The sequence below is a fragment of the Salvelinus sp. IW2-2015 genome, linkage group LG14 (assembly GCF_002910315.2).
Source record: "Salvelinus sp. IW2-2015 linkage group LG14, ASM291031v2, whole genome shotgun sequence".
Taxonomy (NCBI): domain Eukaryota; kingdom Metazoa; phylum Chordata; class Actinopteri; order Salmoniformes; family Salmonidae; genus Salvelinus; species Salvelinus sp. IW2-2015.
Window position 1 is genome coordinate 47,307,069 of NC_036854.1, and position 9,937 is coordinate 47,317,005.

Genomic DNA, 9,937 nt, shown 5'->3' on the forward strand with positions numbered 1-9,937 from the left:
GCTGAGTTTTTATCTGTTCCTCTTCATTGGACAGCAGGCTGTGTTTACATTGTTGATAAAATCAGGCCATTGGCTGCCTTTATCATGAGGGGTGTGTACGTGTGTTCTGATTAGTTCCAACTTTAGTCCTTTGGCATATTTGCCTGAGTATTGAAATGTAGTTATGAAAAAATTAGCAAGAATTGAATGTGCCAACAAATGTAATAGTCATCATAAGAATGTTTTCCTGTCTGGGATACACTGTGATCGATCAACTTAACGTTTTAAGGCTTTGGCCCACCACCTAATAGGTGAATAGTGTAAACTTTTTCATATATTTGCTGACACCCTAGAGTGGAGTAGTCTATCTAGCTACATAAAACACGCTCCTCTGCAAAAATGCCTTCTCCGCAAAAATGCCTTCTCCGATGTTGGTAACAAGGTGGAACTTATTTAAATTAGGGAAGAGAATATCATGTTAACATCAATGTATTAAAATGAGAGTTAGGCTGATGTCACCCTATTCCCTTAATCATTTTATTAATGTGTCATTTGTCAGACTTCAATCTGGTTTCATCCAAATATCAAATTTAATGATGAACATGATTATGACATTTCTGACAACATAGTRACTTAGTAGATCATTTAGGGAAATTCATTACTTATTACATAGTTGACTGCAACAAACATGTCTCTGGCACTAACAAATACAGTCATGGGTGGTAACTTAACCAGTCACTTGAAATCAAAGGCACTCTGGGAAATATTTGAATAAGGTTTTACACGAAGCAGTATGTTAATTTAACACTTGTTTTACGTTAATTTAACASTTGTTTAACACTTGTGTATATAATGGTCCAACTCTTTCAGTGTTGATTTAACACTCTCAGTGTTGACTTAACGCTGGAGAATTTGCTGTGTATGCTGTCAAATCCTCACACATGTTTGTAGTTTGACCAGCTGTTTTCAGCAACTGATATTGTTGAATTCAGTTGTCGTATTGGCAGGCTTGCAAGCAACAAGCTATTTAGCTAGCTTCTATCCTAGTGTTTGATATGCAATTCGATCTCCTCATAATGAACAGTGTCCTTACAAGAAGGCAAACTGTTCTATGCCAGGAAAAATCACGCATCATATCAGCTCATTGTTCTGGAAGTATCCAAATTAATGTCACTAGAAAACAACTTAAATAACACAAATGCAGCTATGRGCTTCTATGGGCTATAGGAGTAAAGGCCAAATTCAATATTTTATCAAAGCACTTTTTTCATACATTWTTTGATGCCTAAAGGGTTTCTAAAATTCAAATATCTACATGATCCATGGTATGACCATCTTAAAATAATTATGTAGGTTAGCTTAGTACCCAAATATAATTGAAAACGTTATTMACCAGTAAATGTGTGCTTTAGTATTGTTTGTTGSCACATGTGCTATAAGCAGGATACAAGTCTCAGTTCTGTAAATTACCTTGGAAAAATGTACTTCGCGAAGGGAGGAGGCGGTCGTCCATTATCTCCAAGGTGAAGTACACAGTACAGAACGACGGCGTTATCACTTACCTACATAACACAGGTGCTACAAAAAACAAGTTGCTRTTCTTTCTTTTACATCACAGTGCAAACTATTTAAGGCCACAACAACAAACAACATCATATTAAGATAAAAACACATACTCACATAGTTTCAACTTTAGAATAAAGAGCAAAATAGACATTCATAGATAAGAAGTTAAATGTACACTTTACCCTGCAAATTATTATCCAAGCACTTGATAAATGCATATTGAGGATGAATTAAAAATATAGATGAGAGTACGTCTTCGTCATGTAAGTGTGCCTGTTTAAATGCACATGTCCACACAAACATAATTATTTTTAAATAAGCAGCATAGGTAGATTTTAAGCAAATTACATTCCACTCCCCTGACAGGCTTCATTCTCAACACAAGTCATTTCAATAAGTGCTTGTTTTAGAGACAGAACGTAGAAAACAGTTTTACATAACTCTCCCCTTGTACTGTAAAAAAAAATGCATACCCTCCCCCCTCATTGAGTTAARTCAAAAACAATGGTTACGACCACAAATAACAATAACTGTAGAGACCCTGTGTTTATAAACGGGGACATCGACTTTGCAGGCTTTTTGTGGCACTCTGTTGCCTATCAGCTATTCCTCTTTGCTCTTGTGGATTTTTATGGAAAATTGGTGCAGCTTTGGGTTAGAGGAGACTTTAAAGGGTTCAGCTATGCTGCTGTGAATTTATTCTACAAATCACTGTGTTTGGATGTTTATGTACAATAGAAGCCTGTACAGTTTGCTCGCAATGTCCAATTGCAACAGCATGTTTTTGAAACGGGAGGTGAATGATCTGTTTGAAGCTTTCCATCTTACCAAACTCTCAGAGTATGATATAGTGTGCAATTTACGTGCTATATGTTATCCTTCAAAAATACTATAGTGCATAGGCAGCTGCCACTCAGTTCTTCAAATATCTTTAAAAATGTTAAATATTCTAATATAAATATTCATCTTCTTTTCTCATATCGTCATCATACTGTATCTTCTCACATTGTGGTTCAGTTACTTTTTTTAAGGACAAACAAAAGTATGCCTTATTGTGCTGAAAAGAAACAATGTTATTTCTGTTGTGTTTTTGTACAGGGTGTATGTAAACCAACCTACCTCCTCGGCAACCCGAGCCATAGTAACCAGAACCAATTTAGAGGAACTACTTTTTAATAATTTACAGCAGTGTTCTGGAGCACTGGGCAGGACGAGGATAAATCAGTTCTCACCAATCACAATTAGGCGGTTTCTTTCATGTGAGGAGAGGCAGATGCTTCCTCAGCAGTCGTCACCCTCAACTTCCACCATACTGTAGTCGTTACACCATACTGTACATGTAACCGTTGTTAGGCTACCTACCTACGAGTGTTGGGCCAGTAACCGAAGGATCAAATACCTGAGCCGACAAGGTGAAAAATCTGTTCATGTGCACTTGAGCAAGGCACTTAAACCTAATTCTCTCCAAGGGCTCTGTACTATGSCTGACCCTGTAAAGCAACACATTTAAACTGCACCTATCTGGTGGCAATAAAAAACATCTGATCTTATTTACACCGTTACACCATAATGTAGCCTATACAACCTCTCAGCTCTTTCATGTGACGAGACACAGACGCAGATGCTACCTCAGCAGTTGTCACACTTACTGGGTCTCTGACAGATGCCCGGCTTGTTCGGTAGTTCAATATTTCCCGGGCAGCTCGCACACACACAGGTTTGGCAGGCTGTACCAGCAGAAGATCTCCTTAAAGGTCTTCCTCATCTCTTGGCTCCTGAAGGCGTAGATCAGTGGGTCGATGACAGAGTTACACATGATGAGGATGAGGTACATGTTGAAGTGRGACATGAAGCAGGCGCAGTAGGGGTTCCTGGGGCATGATATCATGAGGATGAGGTGGAGGAAAAAGGGAGCCCAGCACACTACGAACACGCCCAGGAGGATGGTGAGGGTGATGGCGCCCTTCATGTTGGCACGCTGGCGGATGGGAACGTTCCCGGGCAGCACGGCGATCCTCTTTATGTGCAGGCGGGCCAGCATGAACATGTGGACGTAGAGCGAGGCCATGAGCGCCAGCATGGTGAAGAACATGGTGATGAGGCAGATGAGGACCGTGGTGCTCTCAGAGTAGATAATGAAGAGCACGCCCGATGCCACACAACACGACCAGATGCACGCGATTACCGCCATCGCTCGTTTTACCGTCACAATGTTATGGTAGCGCAGCGCGTAGAATATGGTGATGTAGCGGTCTATGGCGATGGCCAAGAGACTACAGATTGACGCCAGCAGTGAGCTACAGATCATGGAGTCGAACACGTTGTCCATGCTCTTTATGAGCGACCCGGAGATGGTCAAGTTGCCGCCGTTGATCAGGGCGATGACGATGGTCTCGGAGGCGTTGGAGACGCTGACCAGCATGTCTGCCACAGCCAAAGAACAGATGAATAAGTACATGGGAGAGTGGAGATTCTTATTCTTGATGATGGCGGCAATCACCAGGATGTTCTCCAATAAACTGACTATCCCCAGTGTGAGAAAGACCTCGGTAGAGATGAGGAGCTGCTCGTAACATCCCGTTGAGGAGTCCTTGATACCAACGCCCTCTGAGTCTTTGTTGAGGGTTCCCAGAGTCCCAGCAGTGCTGAGGTTCCTGGTATAGCCCACAGAGATCAACCCTTGGTGGTCTGTGGAATTCATCACGTAGTTGTTAGTTCTCTTAGTTGGTTCTTGTAGTGTTTAAGTGAAKCTTTATTGTCCCCATTCTGCTGTCTTGTTGTCTTTCTTTGCTGTGAAAGAACAGCTCAGTGGATGTAGTCAGAGTCTAGCGTCGGGCAGGTGGTGGAAAACAGAATAAATCCCAGATCCTCTCTTTTGCGTCAGCCAGCCCCCAAACTGATCAAGCAGTCATTTTCTCCAGACATCTGCTGATGTTAGCCTTCCTTAGCACCTGGCACTCTGCACTGCTATCAACTGACAGCCTCCAAAAAGAAAGTGAAAGAAAGGAAAAGATAGATAGATGGATAGATAGATAGTGGGGATGGGGGAAAGATGAAAATAGAGAGATGAAAGAATGAGACAGGTAGGGAACGGAGAATGCCAAAGATTATAAAACGAGAGATGAATTAAAAAGTGTGTAAAACAGAAAGGTGAAATGGAGATAAGAATAGAGAGAAGGAGTGACGATAAAGAAAGCAGCAGATTGAGAGAGCATGGCAGAGAACGAAAGAACAGGAGCTGATTTGATCGGTGACAGGAGTCTGAACCTCAGCAATGGAGAGAGCAGAGTGGAGCAGAACACATGCAGGCAGATTACTTTGCAGACTACAGAATCTCCTCCCTCTCCTTCCAGTGTTATACAGTCAAGCACGAACCTCCTCACAGCCTCGCCCACCCAGCCCTGTCAGCCAATCAGCTCACACAAGGAGGGTGGGGCAAGCTGTCATGCTGGTGTTGATAGAAACACATGGCACAGCAGATTTAAATGTCATGTTTTTTATTAAATTGGATGATATTTGGATGAAACCAGATTAAAGTATGATGACCAAAGCATGACAAATGACTGTTGCTTCTACATTTATCAAGTTTGATRATAAAGTTACTGGGCCCCTCCCCCATGTCAAACACGGATTAATTATTAAGGACACAAGGTGACATATTTACTGGCTAGTTAAGTCTTCAGCCTGCATGGAATGAAGGGGGGGAGGGTTGTTCAAAACTCTGAGACAGTTGTCAAGACAACACATCAGTCAGTGCTGCTGTGAACAACATCATAAAATACACCCACAAAAATATGTTATTGTTGTTGATGCAGTTTCAGTGTTCTTTGAGTTGCTTCATGGATCACCAAATTTGGTTGAGAGGATTTTACTGCAACACTGCTCACTGCATCCAAGTTGCTTGACAGGGGTGTTTCAAAGAACTATCGTTCAAGGTGAGCTCAAGAATATAAGCTCACCGCCCACTCTGTCTTTTCTAACTTCCTGGTAGTTAGTCATAAAAGATAAAGTACATTTCATATTGACTGTTCAGGACCTTTAAGAATGAAGGAGTTGTGGATTATAACAGTGCAGTTACCTAGCTTGTTTTAGAAAACAACCATATGCATTCTTTGATTATTTTCTTAATAGTTTATCTTTCTTCCCATTTAACAGAGACCGAACACTCTGGACTGGAAAGGATTAAAAAAAAAACTTTGTAATGTTATTGCCTCAGTTATTTGAATAGATTAATTATTTGTAAACCAGTGAGTCGCATAATTGCCTCGCAAAGAGAATATTATGTCCCAAATGGCACTATATTCCCTTTAAAGTGCACTACTTTTGACCAAAACCTATGGGCCCTCATCAAAAGTAATGCACTAAATAGGGAATAGGATGCSATTTTGGACACAYCCTGAACCAAGTGAAGTGCACAAGAATTATAATTAAGTTCCAAGTTCAATAATGTAAGCCTTGTTTATCTGACCCAAAATCCTCTAATATGGCACATATCATGTTTAAGTCCTAAATTACACCCTATTCCATTTACAGTGYGCCCTGGTCAAAAGTAGTGCRCTATAAAGTGAATAGAGTGCCATTTGGAAGGTACAGATGTTCACGGAGATGGGCGAGGACAGTGATCTGAATCCAAAACGTGTCACTAGCTGCCAACATTATGGTTATCTGTCCCCACCTGAAGTGTGTATGTGTGTGTGTATTTGTGTGCATGCGTGCATGTGTATGAGGGCAGAGATAGAGACACTGAGGGGCTGAGAATGTGTGTGAATAACATCTATGTACATCAGTGCTAAATCTGCATAAAATTCCATCTCATAAATATAAATTATAGTTCATTACAGATCTCTGCCATTAAACGTGGTTATGGGAAAGTGCTGAAAGTGCTAATTGATATTTCACATAACCTTTCACATATGGATTCAAATGTTCACGTGATTATTTTTCACATGAMTATTTTTAGGTGATGCCCTGCAAACAAAAAGGATTAGTTAGGATACACACAAACAGTCTTTTTTTTATACAAACAGTGACTTCAACTGACAGTTGATTACATTGTGAATGTTTATTTTTACAGTAATTATTATTCAACATATCCACACCTGGGATTTGAACTCAAAACATCTTGGTTGACAGCATATAGTTCTTCTTGACATGCCATCATGTCTGTGTCATTGACTGATTTCACCTGTACAGTCGTGGCCAAAAGTTTTGAGAATGACACAAATATTAATTTTCACAAAGTCTGCTGCTCCAGTTTGTATGATGGCAATTTGCATATACTCCAGAATGTTATGAAGAGTGATCAGATGAATTGCAATGAATTGAAAAGTCCCTCTTTGCCATGCAAATTAACTGAATCCCACAAAAATATTTTCACTGCATTTCATCCCTGTCACAAAAGGACCAGCTGACATGTCAGTGATTCTCTCGTTAACACAGGTGTGAGTGTTGACGAGGACAAGGCTGYAGATCACTCTGTCATGCTGAATGAGTTCGAATAACAGACTGGAAGCTTCAAAAGGAGGGTGTTGCTTGGAATCATTGTTCTTCCTCTGTCAACCATGGTTACCTGCAAGGAAACACATGCCGTCATCATTGCTTTGCACAAAAAGGGCTTCACAGGCAAGGATACTGCTGCCAGTAAGAATGCACCTAAATCAACCATTTATAGGATCATCAAGAACTTCAAGGAGAGTTGTTCAATTGTTGCGATGAAGGCTTCAGGGTGCCCAAGAAAGTCCAGCAAGCGCCAGGACCGTCTCCTAAAGTTGATTCAGCTGCGGGATCGGYGCACCACCAGTACAGAACTTCCTCAGGAAAGGCAGCAGGGAGGTGTGAGTGCATCTGCACTCACAGTGAGGTGAAGACTTTTGGAGGATGGCCTGGTGTCAAGAAGGGCAGCAAAGAAGCCACTTCTCTCCAGGAAAAACATCAGGGACAGACTGATATTCTGCAAAAGGTACAGGGATTGGACTYCTGAGGACTGGGGTAAAGTCATTTTCTCTGATGAATCCCCTTTCCGATTGTTTGGTGCTTCCGGAAAAAGCTTGTCCGGAGAAGACAAGATTTTTGGGATGTTTTGGGATGAGTTGGACCGCAGAGTGAAGGAAAAGCAGACAACAAGTGCTCAGCATATGTGGGAACTCCTTCAAGACTGTTGGAAAAGCATTCCTCATGAAGATGATTGAGGGAATGCCAAGAGTGTGCAAAGCTGTCAACAAGGCAAAGGGTGGAAACTTTGAAGAATCTCAAATACAAAATATATTTTAATTTGTTAACACTTTTTTGTTTACTACATGATTCCARATGTGTTATTTCATAGTTTTGYTAACTTCACTATTATTCTACAATGTAGAAAATTTTAAAAATAAAGAAACTCTGCAATGAGTAGGTTTCTCCAAACTTTTGACTGGTACTGTATAACATTAAATATTCATTGGTATGCTGTAATGTGACATACTCACTTTCAGCAATTGCTGTAATTTTATTACAATTTAACAATAAAATACTGTATTTCTGTTTTGCTTTATATTTACAGCGGCATTGTGTATCATGTTGCTTTAACATGTTGTCACACATTATCGCATTTACTTGGTATGTGAAACACGTGAAATGCATGAATTTTTCTGTTAGGGGACACTGTTAAATTGATGGTATGTAATGACTTGCCATGTGATAGATTGAAATTAGCAAATTGAAAAGTCCTTAGTGTACATCTTCTCATTTAGAATTAAATCGCACAGTACAGTTTGAAGTGTTGGATTTTATCCAGATTTTAAACCAAAACTAGGTTCTGTAACTTGAAGCATTAAACTTTTACATTGAATCATTTATAGGCAATATTTTTATGCTTTCCGTGGCAAAGATAGTAACACAAATATAAACTSAAGAAATGAATGCTGTAATACCAAATAATTTATAGGTGACATGTTTGGAATGTTTTTCATTCCATAGCTAAAAATAACATAAGTATAAGCTCATTAGCCTAGTCCCAGATTTGTTTGTGCTATAATTGTTCTCCTCGCCAAGCCAAACAAAGGAGTGGCATGATGCCACAAACAGACTGGTACCCAGGCTATAAACTCATGATAGAAACACAACTGTCKAGTGAGGTATAGTGATTATCGACAAACAATCAAATTCTAATAATAATAATACAAGTAAGCCCATGTAACGACCTACGCTGAGAGTCGGGAAGCAAGTTCAGGGAGTGAATACATTTAATTAATTAATTAATAAATAAACAAACAAAAACCACAAACAGCCCACCAACATCAAACAAATACAGAAACAATAACATGTGGGGAAGGAACCAAAGGGAGTGACATAAATAGGGCAGGTAATCAAGGAGGTGATGGAGTCCAGGTGAGTGTCAATAAGCGCTGGTGCGCGTGATGATGGTGACAGGTGTGCGTAATAATCAGCCGTCCGGTGACCTAGAGGCCAGAGAGGGAGTATATGTGACAGCCCATGATGAATCCATGGGCAGTGGCTGGAATGTTTTACTGGGCTACATATAGGAAGAACACACATACACATGCGTCATCACGGGCTTTCTGAGGGTCTGTTAGTCCTATCTTATAAAAGATGACTTGTTCGGATGTGAATGACATAACAARGCACCCAAGGCTATAGTACAAAGATTGATTTCTGACTAGATTTTGTTTATTTGCGTGTAGACATGCAGCTATTTAATTAAAGCAAAGGCCAGCTATTCAAAGCAATAGTCAAAACAGTACTTTTTTACGTAACCATCTAGCTTACTGCTAAATGTCATGACTGCTATCTCACACACATCCAAATATGATGATGGTATATAATATGGTCCCATGTGGCTCAGTTGGTAGAGCATTGGACTTGCAAGGACAYGGTTGTGGGTATGAACATGTATGCTGTTGCTCTGGATAAGAGCTTCTGCTAAATGACTGTAATGTAATGGAATGGAATTCGCTCGCCTGCYGCAAATCTATCCCTTTGTGGAAGGTCATGACTGCTGTAAAACTAAGCAAGGAAAGTGATTGCTACTATAAAAGTACTTTATGACAAATACTGTAAAAAATCTATAAAAATGATCTGTACATGCGATGCTGCCTGACATTTACATTTAGATGTTTTAGTGGTATACAGAGCGACTCAAGGTACAAGTAAAGTGACTCCTTCAATTACCTTTGTGAAACGCTGGTTCCAGGTCTGTGCCTTCAAACCCACACTCAGGGCATAACCGAGAGATTTGGGTCATTCCACCAGTTCGGTGCCTTTTGAAATGTGTAAATTGGTGAAAACAAATGTTTGATTTCACCTCATTTTAACACTCTGTCATAAAAAGCACATGTTCAACTTAATTTAAAAAAACYTGTTWTCCCATCTCAAGAGGTTAAATAAAAAAACAACT

At 40.1% G+C, this 9,937-nt stretch overlaps 1 protein-coding gene across 1 annotated transcript; it reads right to left on the minus strand.

Moving 5' to 3' along the window:
• Positions 1–388: 388 nt before the first annotated feature.
• Positions 389–4,854, minus strand: LOC111972617 (melanocortin receptor 4-like). Its single transcript, XM_023999635.2, has one exon. The coding sequence runs from the start codon at positions 4,244–4,246 to the stop codon at positions 3,230–3,232; it is 1,017 nt and encodes a 338-aa protein (XP_023855403.1). The 5' UTR covers positions 4,247–4,854; the 3' UTR covers positions 389–3,229.
• Between the last annotated feature and the right edge of the window lie 5,083 nt (positions 4,855–9,937).